The following is an 18,892-nucleotide window of genomic DNA, read 5'->3' on the forward strand; positions in this document are numbered from 1 at the left end:
CTTCCCTCCGTCATCAAATGTGTTCAAGATCAACACGATACGGAGGCGGCAGTCGAGTTGGGAATGCGGCTTGTCGGGGTGTTCGACGTAGTTGCCATTCTCGTCCTTGGTAATCTCAAGGGAGATGCGGTACAATTTCAAGTGGCTAATGGCTTAGCCCACGTCGATGAGCCCCGAGAGTTGCCTAAAATTATTGCGGAAGCATATAGAACTATTGGCCGCAGTAGTTTAGGGATTAAGCCAACTATTGTCATTCCAGACTTAATACAGCAGACTAAGGTGAGTTCGTCTGTCAAAGACGATCGTACAACTTTTCCTAAACAAAATTGGTGAACAAAGAAACAGGGAAAGCAGCAACAGAAACAGTGGTCTCGTCCTGCGTCTCTGGTACAGGCGAGTGGTGAACGCACATACGATTTGCGCGATCGCACTAACATTAGGTCACCTGATAGATTTCAGGTTACTGAACAACGTTCCCCTCGCTCTTCACAGGAAACATCGGTCTCACAGTCCGGTGGCGGAGAACGTGGCAAAGGTCGGGGTGCCCGACAAGGACGTGAGCAACCCCGTCAGCCTGACGGTAAAGGCAAGCAGGACGAGTTTCCACGTCAACGTCCCCCGTTTCAGAAGAAGAGAGTTGCTGCACTAACAGCGAGGTATGCCACAGATAGTGAGAACACAGCTTCGGAACCTGACATGGGCACTAACGCTGCTCGACAGCTCTGCGGAGGTTACAGTAGTGCGGCAAGCACTGCGTCCATATCTGGAGGTGACAGCAACTGACACGTTCATTACTGTAGAAACTGCTGACACTAGAGTGGCTCCCCCTGATAGGCTATTTGACATATTCTCTTAGCGGAGGCGGACTGGCCCCCGGCTTTCATTTTGGATGCTCCTAGAGGGGAGGAAGTAATCCTCCCGTCCTTTGCACACACAGTGCTAAAGGAACACGCTGAAAGGTTTGCCGAAGAGTGGGCTCAGGTGCTTGCTCCGGTATTGTACCGTACTCAGGTTGGGTGGGATAAATTGTCTCCAAGCCATGAGATTCCTTTACGGTCCATGCCCCACCCGCAGCCCCAATATCCCATGCGCCCCGAAGCTAGATCTCACGTCGCGGAAATCCTTGAACAATTGGAATATCAGGGTGTTATTGAAACATGTGTGTCACCAATGAATAATCCTTTATTCACTGTAACCAAACCTGATGGGTCGTACCGCCAAGTTTATTTGAACTCTCATTGTCGGACATGTGCTGTACAGAATACCCACAGTTCTGCCCTCGTTGATAGCCTTGTGCGTAAAAGGTTGAAAACCACACTTGACATATCCAATTGCTTTTACAGCCATAACCTGTCCTCTATTAGTAGTCAGTGGACAGCGTTTACTTCTGGCGGCAAACAAAAACAGTTTAAGAGATTGGCCATGGGCTATAAAAACAGCCCTGGTGTCTTTGCCGCACCTGTAGTCTCTCTGTTAGAGAGCATTGACCCTGATGCGTACTCGTATGTTGCTGATATCTATCTCACAGACGACGAGTTATAGCCGCACCTGTGTCGCGTTGATCGCATTATTGTTATGTTTGCAGACTTCGGTTACAAATTCAACTTTGCGAAGTCTCACATTGCAGAGTATACAGTGTTGTTTTTGGGCTACGAGCTCAACAATGAGGGTCGAGGGTTAGCTCCTCACTTTCTGGAGAAGTGCGCATGATTGCGTGCTCCTACAACACTGAAAAAATTACAGTCTTTGCTGGTCTTTCTGAATTTCAGTCGTACTTACATTCCAGATTATGCCCAGCGTATCAAGCCGCTATATGCCTTGGTACAACCTACATTTCCCAAATCGAGCTGGCTGCCAGAGCATTCAGCTATTTTGCAATCTTTGCGGGCTGATCTTCTTGCTTCAAAATACTTACTGACACTTGATAACCACACTAACCTGGTAATAAGAATTGTGCCGGGCGCAGTGGGTTTCACGTACTTAATGTTCAATGAGGGCGACACCGTACCCATTGCATACAAATCTCACTTGTACACTTCGGCTGAACTGCGCTTTTCCACAGTCAAAAAAGTTTTGACTGCAGTGCAGATGGCGATTCTTAAAGAACGAGCGCTGTCGCAAGGGAAACGCATGTTGGTGGTCACACCGTATCCTGCCCTGGAGGCAGTGACGAAAGCCAGTGTACCAAATTCAAAAGCTTTGCATCCACGTTGGATACAATGGGCCACTTCTTTGACATCGCCAGATGTCACCTATATCTTTGATGCCTCATTGCAGACTCAGGAGTACTTGCAGTATGAATTCGTTCATCCAGCTCCTCTGTCTTTGCGCCCGCTTGAAGATTACCATTGTGTCATTTATACTGACGGTTCGGCGCAACTGGCGACGAGATCGAAGCATGCCTGCTCGGTGGCCTGCGCAATTGTGGCAGGTACTTTTGTGAATGGAGAATTCAAGTCTGATGTCGTGCATACTCAGTCATTGGGTGATTGTACCGCACAGTTGGCAGAGCTCCGTGCTCTGGTGCTTGCACTGGAGTTTGCTGATCCTCTGGTTACTACTCTTATAGTCAGTGACTCGTTTTACTGTGTACAGTCTTTTAACGACAATCTATTCTTTTGGTCTCAAAATGAATATCGTGATTCGAAAGGTAGCACAATTAAGCATAAAATGCTTTGGGTTCGAGTGGCGGAACTTAAACAGCATCTGCCTCTCGTGAATGTAATTCACACTCTTGTTCACCAGAAAGTTGGTGTTCACGCTGTCGGCAACAGCTTGGCTGATGAGGCAGCGAAAACAGCAGTGGCGACATAACTAGTAGCAGCAGTTACAAGATCCAAAAGTAAGATCGATGATGACATTTTGGCAGCTATTGCTGCTACAGAAAAGGGAAGTAATTACCCGAGAGGGTTCCCTTCTCGGTACTCTTATCATTTAAGTCCTGATAAAGTCACATATGTGAGAATTAACGACGTTGGTGACAGATTGATTCCCAACGCGGACTGCAGACCGTCCTTGATAACAGCGGCTCACGAGGGTATGGCCTCTGCCCATGCCGGCGTGTCAGCTACTGTTACTCAGTTACAACAGCGTTACTGGTGGCGCGGATTGTATAAACAGACTCGCACTTATGTTCTTGATTGTGACATTTGCCAGCAGATTAAACCTTCGACTGCTTCGCGCCCACCACAAACTCAGTTGTACATATTTAATAAACCACTTGGGTGTGTTTATTTAGATCACTGCGGTCCTTTCTCCTCTGATACTGCGTATAAGTACATCTTAGTTGCAGTCGATTCGTGCACACGTTTTCTTTGGGTATGGCCTCAGAGGAGTGCTGATGCTCGTACTGTCATAAGGGATTTGCATGTCTTTGTGGGAATTTTTGCATGTGGCACCTTTCATTCTGATCAAGGCCCTGCGTTCGCCTCTAAGGCATACAAAGAAACCATGAAATCCTTGGGGGTCCAAATCAAATTTTCATCTCCATACCCACCTGAGGGTAATAGTGTAGTGGAGCGAATGAACTGTGACCTAAAGCAATCCTTGACAGCCAGGGTTTTAGGCACTGGCCGGAACTGATTTGCCCATCTGTATAACGTTCAACGTGCACTTAATAATCTCCCTAGAAGGTGTCTGGGTGGGCGGACCCCATACATGATGCTCTTTGGCATAAAAATGTTTGTCCCGGACCTTGATGGTCTAGACATGGCGGCGTCTGCCGCACCCTTTGACGTAGATGATCACTGTGCTGTATTACAGAGTCTACAAGAGACCAGAGACAGTCTCGCAAAAGAACACTTGCCCTCCACATCTGATGATGCGTTTCAGACTCCGGTAGTCGGCTGGCTACCTCGAGTTGGAGACCTGGTCCGTGAGAAGGTGGAGAACAAGGAGGAGTTTGGCCCCTCTTATCGTGCCCCGATTCCAGTGCTTGGGGTGCAGGGTACTAGAACAGTAATTTTACCTCCACTTCCTGGTCGCAAGGTTAACAGGTACATCTCCATTGACAATGTCAAACTACAGCGAGTGGCCGATTCTTCTTAGCATGACTCCAGCGGTTTGTTGCCCTGCAATGCTGAGAAATTCTGTTTTGGCTCCGGCTTCTACCACCATGCCTGATATTGCTATTGAGATGCATACAGTTGCTGATCCTTTGTTGCCACCACCGGCTGGTGGTCCGCCTGAAGATGCTGAGTATGCTTATCCCAGAAAAGTGTCATTGCCTGTTTTACAATCAACCGCAGTTACCCAGTCACGTTTCTCGTTTGATACTAACTCTATGACTTCCAAAACTCCATCAAAAATTTCTATTTTTGCTGTTTGGTTTAAAAGGCATTTTTTGATTCCCCCTTGGACTTACATTGGCTGGTGCTCATATGTATTTTTTGTTTATGTCCATTGGATTTGTAGTGGTATTTTTTCGTCTTGTTAATGGACACTACCTAAGAGAAAGATCGACAATTAGACTAATTGATGGAACTTTGGCCCCCCACTCCTCATCACACATCATGAAGAGAGACCAGACTTTTGTGAATATTACTGCCTGGCCTGTGTTAGATGGGAGTGTGTGGGATGCTGTTAAATTTCAAATTCATGGACCCACTGAGGTTATTAATGTTCCGAATGTGCTTTGTGTTTCTATGGGTGATGTTGTGAAACAAAACATCCGTTCTGATGATTGGGACGTTCAGGCCATAGAGGCACTGTTTTCTGATTTGAAATATTATGCTGCATTTGATGCTGAAGATTTGTATTTAGACACTGCTAATTATGGGGAACTGTTTTGCTATCAACATTATGGCAATCATTTCCGACATAAAGAAAATTCGTTTCGACATTTTGTGAATTATACACAATGGGAACATTGTCCGACGCCAATGCTAGGCAGCTCCAGCACATTAGTGAACAAATTTGCTTATTTCAGTGTTTGTTAAAATGGCAGCAGAAACTTCATCAAAGGTTAGGCTGACACACACTAAATTATTGTATTCCAAATCGTTTATGGATGATTTGGCTATCAAGGGTTATGATCTGTGGAAAGCTACGATTGATCTTAAATCTGTTTGGGGTTCTAAACCATGGCAGGTACAAGGAACTGAAGCTTTGCATCGTGCCTGCCTTATCCCAAACCATATATTATTTTTGAATTCGACTATTTTTCAGACCACCTGCTTTGGATTGGGTACTTCTAAAAAACTGAATTCTCCCTCTACTCCAGATCTGGGTGCTTATCCAAATTGGAATAATCATATAGATCTGTCCCTTTATGCGTTGCAGTCATACATTACTAATACATCCTTCAATATTTCCAAATTACATTCTGAAGGATGGTTAAATTGGCAGACAAGCTCAGATTCCTGTCAACGTAGTTTTCTGGGTCTACAACCTGGGTATACGCAGGTTAGCGTAGACCCCCGCTTTGAATCTTCTCATTCTGTTACTACCTACTCTGTAGGGAAGTTATGCCAATCTTGGCTGCAACATTCCACCTTGACATCTGTTAAACTTCATTTATCTAAATTACATGCCAAAATAGATTTGAATGATTTTGTTAAGGGTCCTGTAGGTGGCAGGTCCAAAAGATGGGTGTATGCTGTGTATAACGAAGTTTGGAAATTATCTCAAATTGAAGCGGCTTCCAGATTGAGAGCAATTGATCAAGCCAATTTGGAAAAAGTTCTGGCTGTTATCAATAATAGCATTAACACCCTTTCTTCCAGGATTTACACATTAGATAATATTGTTTCATCTGTTGTTGATATTGTGCAGGATGATATGTCTGTTTTGTATCATGGTCAAAATCAATTACGTTCTATCATGCAGTTTGCATGGACTTTGCAAACGTTAAAGGCTGGGAAAGTCCCCTGGGACTACATGAATACTTCATCTTTATTCCTTCCCTTTAATTTAACTGCGAAACAACAATTCATGTCCATGAAAGATGCAACATACTCATTACTGCATATTGAAAAGTTAGAACCTTTGCCTTTCTCTGTGGCCGAATTGAACTCAGCTGTGTGGCTTATCCACGGGTGAATCACATTGCCATTTCTTTGTTTAAATTTAGTTCGTGCATGAAACATTATGTCCTAGGCAGATATGAACCGTTGGGTACTGCTTTCCTGCATGAAGTTTGGTCACTCCCATTTACATACAGGTGCATGAGAGAAGGTAAAGAAGTCTATTTGAAGGGTGAGGAATGCACTTCCACACCTGATCACTCTGTGGTCTGTAGGCACCTCCAATAGAATGGCGCGTGCAATGTGCAATCGCCTAATTTAGCATGCGTCCTGAAAGGGATTCCAGTGCCAGCTATTACACCCTATTTCACGTTGCTAGCTAACGGTAGTTATTTGCTCTTAAATAACGAGGCTTGCTGCGGGATGCTAGTGGGAATTCCCTACATTGTGACTGTATCACAGAGAGTAGTCTGCTGTAAAAATGTACTTTTCCCACCCCCGCATGGGTGACTGGATGTATCCATCTGGCCTTCCTTTCCAACCTTGAAAGCAGAGTTCAACAAGATGAGTAGAATAAGGGCTCTATTGTCTCAAAAAGAAGTCGCTCTGACTTTGTCCCGTGAAACATTTGTCCTTCATGTAGCAAACACCCGCACAGAGGTGCATGCCCTTTTAAATACTGATCTCCCACTGCATTTCGGTGCCCTGATACATACTATATTCAATGCCTCGTCCACAGCTGGCTTGGCACATTTTTTCAAAATTGTGGGCTCCGGCCTCATGACCTCGTTCCAAACTATTTTTGGTGTGATACCGGCATTTTTTCATTCTATTTTTTCCAGCGTCTTTGGCGGGCTCCTGTTGATTCTCGCCCTCACGGCTGGGGTGCTGTTATTGATCTGCTTACTGCGCAATGGCTGCACAATTTTTGTCACGCGACAGCCTGTCCCGGCTGCTCCATCTTCGTAACCGGATGCTTGAATATTATGGAACATTACCACTGGCAACCCTGAGCATACCCTATGGATTGTCCTTCCGGTTTTCCTACTTTACATGCGTGCAGCCTGTTTTTCATTGCCTAGATAGTCCTTTCGAATGGGCTCTGGATTTGTGCTTGTCAAGCTCGGTATCTCCTGCCCCGGATTATGATCGACTGATGTGTATATTAGTGGCTCATGAGTTGGACTGTTCTGGTGTCAGGATTATGGCCTGTGGAGCGGCACATGGAGTCCTAGGGAATTGGGACATCGGAACGGCAGCGTATGACTTCTTGGCAAGAAGTTATCTTGAAGAACATGCCAGTTGTCCTCTGATTGTGCTAGAGGCCCCAGTTGTCGAGGAACATGTATGTTTGTTTACCTTATTAGAGTGGATGGCGGACACTTTTGCAAATCGTTCCAATGACTTCCTCTTGGAGGCTGTCGCTACGTACTGTGCTTACAATTTATGGATTAACTTGGATGTCGTCCAACCTTCCTTGCACAAACCACGCATTTCCAACATCTGTGTTCCAACATCTGTGCTCGTTGAGCCTTCGCATGATGTAATGACTTACCATTTTCTTTTTTCCCATTCATTTTGTTTTTCTTTATATTTTACGTTTTTTTTTCCTCGAACTTTCACGCCCCTTTATTTGGATTTCCAATACATGCACTTGGTTCCGCTCTGTCAAACTTGAGCTCTGCGTTCCTTTCTTGTATCCCTAATAGTTCGTGGTCCGATCAAGGGGGGGTGTAGTGGAGGCAGCGTTTTAGATACATACATTGTTATGTTAGCATAAGCGCGTTGGATGTTAGAAATGCCATCTTGCCACTTTTGCTGCTTTTGCACACGACACTGCAGAGACATGTTATTATTTGAAAACTGCTTGCTTGCCTTTTCTTCACATGGGAACTGTCTGCTGTTCACATCTCTAGACGTACACTGCGACCTTAGTCTGAACATTGTGTGCAGAAACACTCTGAGCCGCCAAACAATGTATGTTTCTGAGTTCAGGTTGATCAGCCCACTCTAGCCATAACACGCACACAGCTGCAAATACCTGAAAGTCGAGAGCCTTTAATATTGCAGTTTGCATGCATTACACACACATTCTGGAGAAGAACTTTTCCAGGTGCAGAGCAAAGCTGATCCTCTGATGTGATTCACCTAAGCTGATCTTTATGGTATGGGGTTCCCCATTCAGACCTAGAGACCTTCTATTAGTATAATAATACTGGCTCACTAGTGAAGGGAAGGTGGGTGTGTTCCACTGTCATTCGTATTATGATTTCTCCCTTCATTTTCTATGGTATTCTAACAATGCTGATGGTTTTAATTATAATCATTTGTCTGCTTATGTTAGCTAAGGTACTGCATCTTAGGACACGTAGCTTATAAAATAAACATTTTAAACTTTACCGTGTCTCTGATTACTCTTGTTGTGGACTGATATGAGAATAGTAACGAACAGGTATTTCTGATTCCCACCATTCCTGAGAGTACTCTAAGTCGCTTGTTCTGGGTTGTCTATACATTGGGAGCTCCGAGAGAATACTGATAACGAATGGGACACTGATGCTAGTCGGATTGGGGTTCTGGGTACTGAGGTGAGATTTTGGTACACCGCAATTCACTGAGGTCCTGGTTTCCTGCACATAGTTTTGTGCATGAGCAGAATCCCTGCAACAAGATGTGAGAGGTGGTGATGGCGAAGAGGACGTTCCTGGCTCCCGGAGAAAGAGCACAGACTTTTTATTTCTGAAATACCTTTGCATTCATCGTTACCACCCCACCATCACCAGCTCCACGCTGAATACAGTTCACCTCCTCTCCATCGCTGGTTCGCCGTTGGAATGTCACCAATCCAAGTTTCCAACAATCCCCAGATTGTATTTTCCTACTACTGAAACTCTTTCTATGTTGAGTGTGTACACCGGACCATAATTGTGGTTTGCTATGTACGTCACTATGCCCACGAACGTCACCAAGGGCACCGCAAAGACGGGTCCTCTTATCAATCCTTTGATCCCTGATCTGTCTACCCCACCACTCTCTCACATTCATGCTGCATTCATGTCTTTAAGTTTCTTCCAGAGCATGTGCGTATAAGAGAAGAAAGACTCAGATTGTAAAACAGTGACAAGCTTTAATGGGTGAAGAGTTGATGCAGCATCCCAGGACCAGGGATTGTGAAACTCCCCTCACCCTCTTACGAGTCCAGACACACTGGACCAGCCAGAGAGAGTCCACGACTCACCCTACTCTGCTTCACAGAAGCACACAGGCAAACATACAGGCTGCACCTGTAGGAGGCGCCAAGTCATCAAGGGGGAGAAGGTTGGTAAAAAGGCAGCGGGAAAAAGAATATAGTGGGAAGGGGGAACTATGGGCATGATACTGTTCAACAGTCCAGTGTGCCTGCTTGATAAGGAATACAGGCTGTATCGATTCGCCACACCACAACTGGTCGATTGTCTATTGAAGGCCCAAAGGTATCTGGGGTGTCCTTGCGGTATACCAGCTCCAAGACTCCAGCAAAAGTCCCACAAAAATGCAGTTGTGGTGCTTCTGTGGTGCAGGCCGGCTGTTCAGGGATGGGCGGGCAGGAACAGTCTTCGTGTGTTAAACGAGGTGCAATGTATTGTGCCCCGCTGACTTTGCCCAGTTCAAGAATCGCCCCTTGAGAGCTCATTCAGCATCAATGCGGGAGAGTCCCACAGCTCCTGAGCCAGGGAGAGTTCTGCTGCTCCTCACTCACTAATGGTTCTTGCCACAGAAGCTAAACTACTAAATTGGACAACAGATTGTGTTGTATTTGTAAGGCAGGTGCACAATACACTCATGGTGAGATGGACAATGGTGCTGTGCGGATAGTGCGCGCTCCGTAACCCGCCATGTAGCCAGAAAGGGTCTCCTGTGATTTATCACGTGCTAAGGAGTTTAAATCTGGTGATACGAGCCACCTGGTGCATTATGGGAAGAGCGGATATCTATAGCCCACTTACCAGGCATAGAATGTTCAGCCTCTGCTGCGTCCACGGCGTCTGTGTAATGTACCTGAGCCCACGCTCCCAGGACCGCACTCGAGGACGAGTGAAGTTATCAGGCATGAGATGCAGTGACTAGACATTGAACTCAGTGCTGCCTCCAGTGACCACTGCAGAAGACCTCAGGAATGAAAATACCCCAGCCAGACTCACAGCCAAAGACCATGTACCTGAGCTCAGCTCTCAAGGGACTATCATAGGAAAGAGAACCCGTCAAACGTACCCTTGGGACAAGCAGTGTCTGGACTATGTACTGTCCAGAGACATGAGGATAGTTCACACTTCAGTCCACCAGATAATGTCCAGATCATGCACCCCTGTCCTGCTCTCCAAGAATCACCTCTAGGACCCTGCCCACAGTTCATAGTTCAGTCCTACAGATCTACAGAGCTCAGTTAATGTGTCACACCCCTGATCTCCAAGAATCACCTCTAGGGATTCCAGGAAAGTTAACTCTATCCCTGTGGCCAGGCAGCAGCAAGACTAGTTACTCCACCCCAACCTTCACAGACCACCTCTTAGGACTTGAGGAATGGTAACAACCCAGCAGCACAGCTGGGCAGAGTCCATATCTTTTACTCCAGGCTGACTACCAACGGTTCAACAGTCCAGACCTTAAGAGCAATAACACTTCAACCATACCATGTGGATAGGCACTGTCCAGACCATCGCTCCAAGGACAATCTCTTGAGATCTGATGGAAGTTTTCACTTGAGACATACCCTAGGGATAGCCAGTGTCCTTATCATGTTCCTCAGTCTGACTTCCTTCGGGTCTCAGTCCAGACCTAAGCAACGGTAATAATTTAACTGTACTCTATGGATGGGAAATGTCTAGACCAAGCACCTGACCTTCCTTTCCACGGACCATCTCTAGATGCCCAAGGAAAGTTACTACTCCAAAAGATAATTGCCAAGCCCTACATACAAGGTCTATGAAATTCAGCCGTGAACTTCACCAGAGAAGGCCAAAGTAGAAACTCAAAATCTTGTAGGAATTCACAAGTGATCAGCAAACATTGCATTCTCAGAGTAATGACCGTAGAAATATAGAACTCTAAACGGCCTTTCCCTGTCCATTTCACTGGCCTTACCCAATTAATCTCCAGTCTCCAATCATGCTCACATGTCCAAATGCACACCTCTTTTCCCTCACAGCAGCTTCATTTTTTTTAACATCCTTATCCATCATGTCAACTACAATTTCTTCTGTTTTTACTTCACTTTTCCCTTCTCATCCCCCACTTCATAACCTTTCTCAAGTTCCCTTTCACACCTGTCACTTCACATACATTGTTTCTTCCTTCCTTCTCACTTTCGGTTTCACTTTCATTCCCTCTTCAGCTCAGAGTTCTCATTTCCCACTTGGCCCTCCATTCCTGCTCTTGTGTCTTCAGTAGATTGTCTAACTACAAGTTCTCCCCACAGCCATCCTTCTTCCCCAGGATCTTCTACCATTACCTTGATACCCTCAACTGTTTTTTGTGGTCTACCCTTCTTGCCCTATACGGAGTGTTCGTGTTCCTAATTCTCGGTCTCTTTCACCTTAGTGCCTCTACTCTCATCCCTTTCTACCACATAGTCACCTATGTCCTGTATCTTTGTAGTGATCGCATATTTTTAAATTTGTTTCCTGGTCTCCCATGCCCACCTTACCTTGCTCCTACCCACACCTCACTGCCCCCTCTCCTCTACAGCTTCACATCTTCTGCCCCCTTGTCTTCTGGGGGAATGAATCAAGCAAAGACCTAAATGAAGCTCATTCTTTCTAGAGAGGAATAGAACAAGCTGCCAGAAGAGTGAGCCACACAGCCACAGTGGTCACTACGTAACCTGCCTGAGCGGGGTAGTGTGGGATGGAGCGAGCCATCAGGCAAGAAGGGTTGTGGCTGTTGACACACTGATCACCATTGCCTGTCGTGGACCACGGTCTGGAACTGAGGAGAGCCCACTAGAGACAGCGTGGGGACTGCTCCAGGCACCGAAGGAAGGAGCTGGAAGAAGGGCCTTGGGATAAAAAAAAAGGGCATCAAGGGATTTCCTGAATCCATCTGAAGGTGCCGAGTGGAGATGAAGGGCTGACATGAGGTGTCCAGGGACCACAGTTCCGCAATGTGCTTTAAGTTTTAGTTCACTCTCCAATTCTTGGGAACAGACTCAAAGATCTGTAGGGAGACAGTAAAATAGATGGAAAAGTGACATAATGTTTACGAAAAGGCAGAACATGACAGTATGCTACTACAGTGACACACGACGGCACAGAAACCAAAAGGAACCCGTAGCTTCTCAATGAGAGACATGAGCTATGTAGGACGGTTGAGTTAGTGTGTTCATACATGATAGCTTACGGAAAAGAGAAGGAAGAGCAAGCATTGTTAGGGACAGATAGGGGCACATGTGGAGAGAGGCAGGGACACTAGTGAGGAGAGCAGGGGAAGGTGAGAAAAGGAAAATGATGGAAGGTAGTGGAAGGCAGGTGGCTGCTGAGAGGCAAAGGGCACAGGAGGTGAGAGGCCGGAGTTGCAACTGAGTCGAGCCACAGGCGTGACTAGTTGAAGGCAGAATACATAGTTAGTGAGTGGCGAGGACATATTTATCGAGCGAGGGAGGCATAGTTAGGAAGAGTTGGGGCCATGCTTATAGAAGAGAAAGGGTATAGTAGGAGAAGGCAAGGGGCATGATTAGAGAGAAAGGCAAGCTTTCGGGTTCACTAGACCTGCTGTCTACTGCTGGAGGCACTCATGGGGTGCAAGAGGACATGTAATGGGTAGAAGTGGGGACATGGCTCAGTTATTCTCCTGCCTTGCTTCCTATTACCTTTGACCAACACCGGCGCTGATGTGGAACTAACCGACATCTAGTCGGTGGTTCCGACACCGCAATTAGGATGAGACCGTACACATGGTCCGAAACTGCCAGCAGCACAAGCTCCCATTGTACAATGGAAGTTTTTGCAAATCCCTGCACCGTGTGGCAGGCACCTCACGAGGCCTGCCACACAGTGCAGGGATGTGAAGGGGGCACCATAGGTGCCCCCCAGTATGACAACCAGATGTCCATAGGAGAAGGGGTCCCTGATAGGGGCACACAAAAACACTTTCCGACAGCCTTTCCATGTCAGAAATGCCAACATGGAAAGACTGTCGGAAACCATCTTCATAATCCCGATGGCGGAAACGCTGTCCTAAAGGGATTATGAGTGGTTTACGAATGGCCGATGGGCTCCTTGAGCCCGTCAGAACCGATTCGGTTTCCCCAGCTAGTTTACACTCCGATAGCAGACATTGTACTTCGGCAATCAGAGTGTAAACTTTCCATGTCGGTCAGAAAGCCTCCAACCAGCGGTCAGAGGCCTTCCTATCGACAATGAAATGAGACCCATTATGGTTTCCAAACTGAGCTCCTTATAGTTTAGGTTTCTTTAAGTTATACACTTTTATACTTGATTCAGAGATTCTGGGAGGATCCCTGCAACAAGAATCAAAAACTCACATCTGGCACAAAGTTGACATGTTTCGGCTCCAACATGAAAGATTTTGCACTATTTGCACAACTGAATTCAGCGAGGAGCTGAAAGGAACAATTTTAATATTCTTCTCCTTTTCTGCAGTTTTTGGTTCATCCTATTGTAAAGATTGTAGTATAAAGCAGTTATTTAAAAATAACTTTTACCTCTACAGACACAGCTCACAGGAGAGTGGCTTTGAGTCCAGGGTCGCCTGGTTGCGCATCAGACGGGAAGGCGGTGCTGGACATGCAGGAAGGGTTGTCCATCTACTTCGCCCCGGGCTGCGGCCTGAGTTGACAAGCTCAGGGCTGCGGTAGCCCTGAAGGGTGCCCCTGGCTGACAGACTGCTCTGCGTGTGCGAAAGGATGTTGGGCTGGAAGTCCAGAGGCAGGAATATGGTGGTATGGGAGACCAGAGATGCCAGATGGATCCAGGGAAGTAGACAGTCGGTCTCTTTTTTGCACTTGCCAAACAAGACACGGCCACTTTCCTGTGGCGTGGGTGTGGTTAGGGTTTTATTAACTTTTAACCAAGATGGCTGTCTTCCCTGTTTGCGCTGGGAGAGCTTCCTTGTTGGAGAAAGTTTTTAATCAATTTCCTGTGAAGTCATTTCCTGTTCTACTGAGGTATTATAGGAGCGTGGACCTGATAATGATGCTTTGCAGCACTTTCAATTCCCATATTTTGCAACACGTTCTTTGCTCACCTTTGGATACTTTCTCTCTCTTACGTTTGTGTTTTTATTTTGCTGCTGTTTTTCTCTGTTGTATTCTTCATGATGAAAGATCGTGCCAGACTCTGTCTTTACTCTGCTTCAGGGTAGTTTTGGTGTCTTGCTTCTTAACCCAGTAAAAGCTCCTCATCTTCAAACAAACACTATCCTTACTGGGACTGAGGGGTTTTCTGCCCTTTGGGCCTTTCTCTTGCTAACTGGGACCCTCTTAAGGAGACACGTGACACATTCCACATGTATGTTGAGTGCCAAGTCCACCATGGGTGCTGCAAGAAGCCCCTCCCCCTTCATCCAGGCAGTGATGCTCTCACTCCCTGCTGGATACCAACCACCTGGTCCTTGCACCTCGTGACCAGCGTTTGCGTGTTCTTTTTTCTAGGTGTGGTCTGTGATGTCAGCGCTCCAAGGATGCCATAAAATGACACCAAATAAATAAAGAATATTGTACGAACTACAGTACATAAAACACGGACTTGTGGTTACAGATGTTATGGTTGCATCATGATGATTGTGTAGGTTCTATGGATTTTTATAAAACCAAAATAAACTTTATCTGGAAGATGAGATAGTGTGGAATATCTCGAAATGGCTGGGAGCAGGCGGGGCCACGAATCACTAAGGGCAGAGGCTCCGGGGAGTCCCCGGGGGCTCTGATATCATGATGTGCAGGGGCGCGGCTACTAAAGGTGCCACAGGTGCAGTGGCACCGGGGCCCTGAGTCACTTAAGGCACAAGCTCCGTGGAGTCCCCGGGGGCTCTGATATCATGATGTGCAGGGGCGCGGCTACCAAAGATGCCACAGGTGCAGTGGCACCGGGGCCCTGAGTCACTTAAGGCACAAGCTCCGTGGAGTCCCCGGAGGCTCTGATATCATGATGTGCGGGGGCGCGGCTACCACTGGTGCAGCAGGTGCAGTGGCACCGGGGCCCTGACTTACTGAAGACAGAGGCTCCGGGGAGTCCCCGGGGGCTCTGATATCATGCTGTGCAGGGGCGCGGCTACCACTGGTGTAGCTGGTGCAGTGGCACCGAGGCCTTGAGGTCTCGAGGGCCCAGTTAACCCTAATCATTGCTGTGGGTCCCCTTTCAAACAGCCATGGGGCCCGTTTCCTTCCTTGCACGAGGGCCATGGCAGACTGGCTGCACCTCTGACGATGCGCTCTAAAGATCCCTCTGCAGTCAGGGATCGAGCCTGCATGATGGTGAGTGAGGCAGAGACAGGCAAAGACAGGTGCGTAGAGAGCGAGGCAGGCACAGAATAACAGGATGGAACAAAGACCGTGAGCGCCACAGGGGCCGTGGGACGGGCAGGCAGAGAAGCACTACTGGTCTTTGGGCACTCGCTTCTTAGGTCCACATGCCCCTTTTGCGACTCGCAATTTGCAAAAGCAAACGTACTAATGTGTCTTAGGCACATGTTGCGATTCCCAATGGAGCTGCGAATGGCCTGCCTCATTAATATTTATGAGTCAGGTCGCAATTTGCGACCCATTGGGAATGGGCAATAACAGAGGGATGGTGGCCTGCCAGGGACAGCAGACCCCCATGTCTTTGGCTGCTTTTTAAATAAGGCAATTTTTTTATTGCAACTCATTTTCCTTAATGGAAAACAAGATGCATATCAAAAACAAAAATAAAGCATTTCAGTTTCTTTTTTTAAGACTAGGGTTTGGTCCCTTCTCTTAAAAGATGTTTTTTCTGCCAATCACAAAGGGGGTTGCGGTCCCCTGGAGACCCCTCCTGTTTGGGAGCGGCTTAGTACCCACTTGAAGTGGGAAGTAAACTGTGATTGTTTTGCGACCACATTCCAACCGCAAAAACAATCATACATCCTCCTGTGACTCGCTATTAGGAAGGGACGCCCTTGGCTGACCCCTTCCTAATAGTGACATCCAAACCCTAGTTTGTGAGTCGGTAACAGATCAGTGTCTCGCAAAATAGGGTTGTTACATACTACAATCCTTTTTAGCAGTCACAAACGGCCTGAATCTCTGTTTGCGACTGCTCAAAAGCCCTTAGACTCGTGCACAGGAGGGCTTCGAGCAGTTCATCTTATGCAACGCTGCCATCTATTGGCCATTTCAGCCACTAATTAATTCATTTTGATGCGTCATTTGTCGGCAATGAATTCATGGAATCAAAATGAGCAGACACAAAACAATAGCAGGAATAAATACTGTTTAGGAAAAATGATGTTATTTTATGTCACAATGAATGGTTGGGGAAATGCAGGAGGACTGTGGTATGTTCAAAGGCCTGGTCCGACACAGAAGGTGCAGGACACGCAGACAGTCAGAGGCATTATTTACATATAAAGGCGCAGCGCCGCAAGCCACCTTGCTGTGCTGCGTTACAGGGAAGGGGCAGGAATGCGACATACTTAACGTTATACAGCGCATTCTGTCATTTCCCAGCAAGGGTGCACAAAGCCTCTCGTTTATGGGGAATTGGCATAGGGCAGCACCATATGTCAGCTTGTTGCGCTGCCCTACACCGAAGTGAAAGGTCAGGAATTTACCGTTTTCATGCAATATGATGCGCTCCTGTCCTTCCCCCTGCACTGGTGCCGTTTCGGCAGCCTAGGTCCAACGCAGGCACCCTTGTACCGTGGTGCGAGGGGGCCTCTGTTGAAGGCTGGATTGTTTTTGTACAGAAAGTGGCCCCTTTCTCAACAGAAACAATCCTAAGAGACGTTTTCGTCCTCCTATGTGTGCAATAAAGTTATTTTTCCTTGTTACGCTTCACCTCAGGAGGAGTAAGGTTTTGGAGCTTCCCCAGGTTTACATACTCTCGTAAATCTGAGGAAGTGTCAAAATCCATGGCTCTTGCATGTAAAAAACCCACTGTAACGCCCATAGAACACCTCTTGAGTGAAGAGTTCAAAGATGTTACTTATTTATTTTTAACATTTATAGAGCGCACTGTAACCCTTCGGGTATCCTGGCGCTGTGACAATGGGAAAATAAAGTTGACATGGAGGTTACAGAGCAGGGGCAGAGAATTATGCTTTGTGGAAGAGCCACGACTTGACTTTCTTGCGGAACGTCATTAGGAAAATCCAGCGATTTGCACTGCATCGCCTTACCCCATATCTATGAGGCAATTCCAAGCCGCACATGGTGTCTTTGCGTGGTCTCATAGATATGATTTTGTGATTCACAGAGCTGGAGCATCACCAGTGGTTAATTTCTAAAAAACAAAATAATTGCCAGGGCTCTCGTCAGCAGACAGCTGTGACCAGACCCTTTCTCCTGTTACTGCTGCCTACCACAGCACCAACAAACACTACAAGTAGGGAGAGGATGTGGCGCAATGGCTAGAGCTGCGAACTTCAGAGCTGGGAAACCAGGTTCGAGTTCCAGCGTCAGCTGAACATCCTGTGATTCTGGGCGAATCACTTATTCTCCATGTGAATGTGTCCTTAACTGGTGCTCAAGCGCCAGTGTTGATGATTTGGTGCCGGTGCTGAGCACTGGAAACCATCGGCTCTAATGAATCACTGACTGTTACAAAAAGTGATGCTCCGGTGGAGCAAGGGGCTCGTAAATTTGCCCCAAGGTGCTGCCTTGCGCCAAGGCAGGCACCCTTACACCATGGTGCAAGGGTCCCTGTATTGTAGGCAGGATTGTCTTTGTGCATGATAACAATCCTGAGAGGCTTTTTCCTCTTATGTTTGCTACAGAATACAGCACACGTGGAAATAGGAACAAATGAGGAGAAATAAACGTATTTCTTCTACTTGCGACTTCCCTGGGAGGTATATCCCCAGGTTTACATGGTTTTGTTAACCTGGGGAAGCGAAAAAAAACATGGATTTTGAATACCACAACGTCCAAGGAATGCCTCCCTAGCACAGAATTAGGCAACGCAGTGCTTAGCTTACACCATATCTATTGGGCCATTCTTTGCATGACCACATAGATATGATTTTGCACAAAAAGTGATGCTTCCGCGGCGCATGGGGCTTATAAATATGCCCCTTAGTGCATTACCACTGACCTGGAGTGACCTTGAGAGCTCTAATTTCTGGGTCTCACTTTGCCATTAAAAATCATGAACCCAGCACCTCCACGTCAAACACAGTGCCTGCACCACCGCATGCATGCTCCTCAATGCACACCTTCTACCAGCAGCCGTGCTGAGGTCTTGTCTTCGGAGGTGTGGCAGGTGTAGGTGGCCTCATCCTCTGGGCTCACATTGTGGATGACGAGCTTCCGGTAACAGTCCTCACTGCACACCTGGTACTTCCCCGATGGAGCGATCTCAGTGTCGTTGCACAACCAGCGAACCAGGCCCCGCGGGTTCGAGAGCTTGCACTCGAGGATCACCCGGTGTCTGGCCTTGGCCGTCTTATCCCGCAGAGGCTTGACAATACGGACTGGAAGCTCTGTAGTGGGTGAAGGATTACAGGAGCTGTCAGAGAGGTGTCACCTGGTACCTGACACGCTAAGAGAATGCAGTACAAAAGTATTTTACAGTCAAAAACCTGTGAAATGAAAAATCATAGTTTGCACCAACCAACCAAAATAACTCCATATGATGCACAGAAACTCCTCTATGAGTTAGAAAAGCCTTTCTGAGTTGCAAAAGGGCTACTGTCATACTTTTTTAATTGTAAATAGGAGGAAGCATCCCCGCTTATTTGTCAGTCACAGAGGTATA

At 46.9% G+C, this 18,892-nt stretch overlaps 1 protein-coding gene across 9 annotated transcripts in view; it reads right to left on the bottom strand.

Moving 5' to 3' along the window:
* Positions 1-9,070: 9,070 nt before the first annotated feature.
* Positions 9,071-18,892, bottom strand: part of OBSL1 (obscurin like cytoskeletal adaptor 1) — a 685,475-nt gene continuing 675,653 nt past the window's right edge. For 8 of the 9 annotated variants that reach the window (XM_085650183.1, XM_085650179.1, XM_085650182.1 and 5 more), the window contains 2 exons: positions 18,351-18,617; positions 9,071-12,155 (listed from right to left, as the gene is read on the bottom strand). In XM_085650183.1, coding sequence (XP_085506309.1) covers positions 12,148-12,155; positions 18,351-18,617 — 275 coding nt within the window. In that variant the 3' untranslated portion in view covers positions 9,071-12,147. The remainder of the gene's footprint in view (positions 12,156-18,350; positions 18,618-18,892) is intronic. The other variant, XM_085650178.1, reaches the window with a different exon arrangement.

The sequence above is a fragment of the Triturus cristatus genome, chromosome 3_2, assembly GCF_964204655.1.
Source record: "Triturus cristatus chromosome 3_2, aTriCri1.1, whole genome shotgun sequence".
Lineage (NCBI taxonomy): Eukaryota > Metazoa > Chordata > Amphibia > Caudata > Salamandridae > Triturus > Triturus cristatus.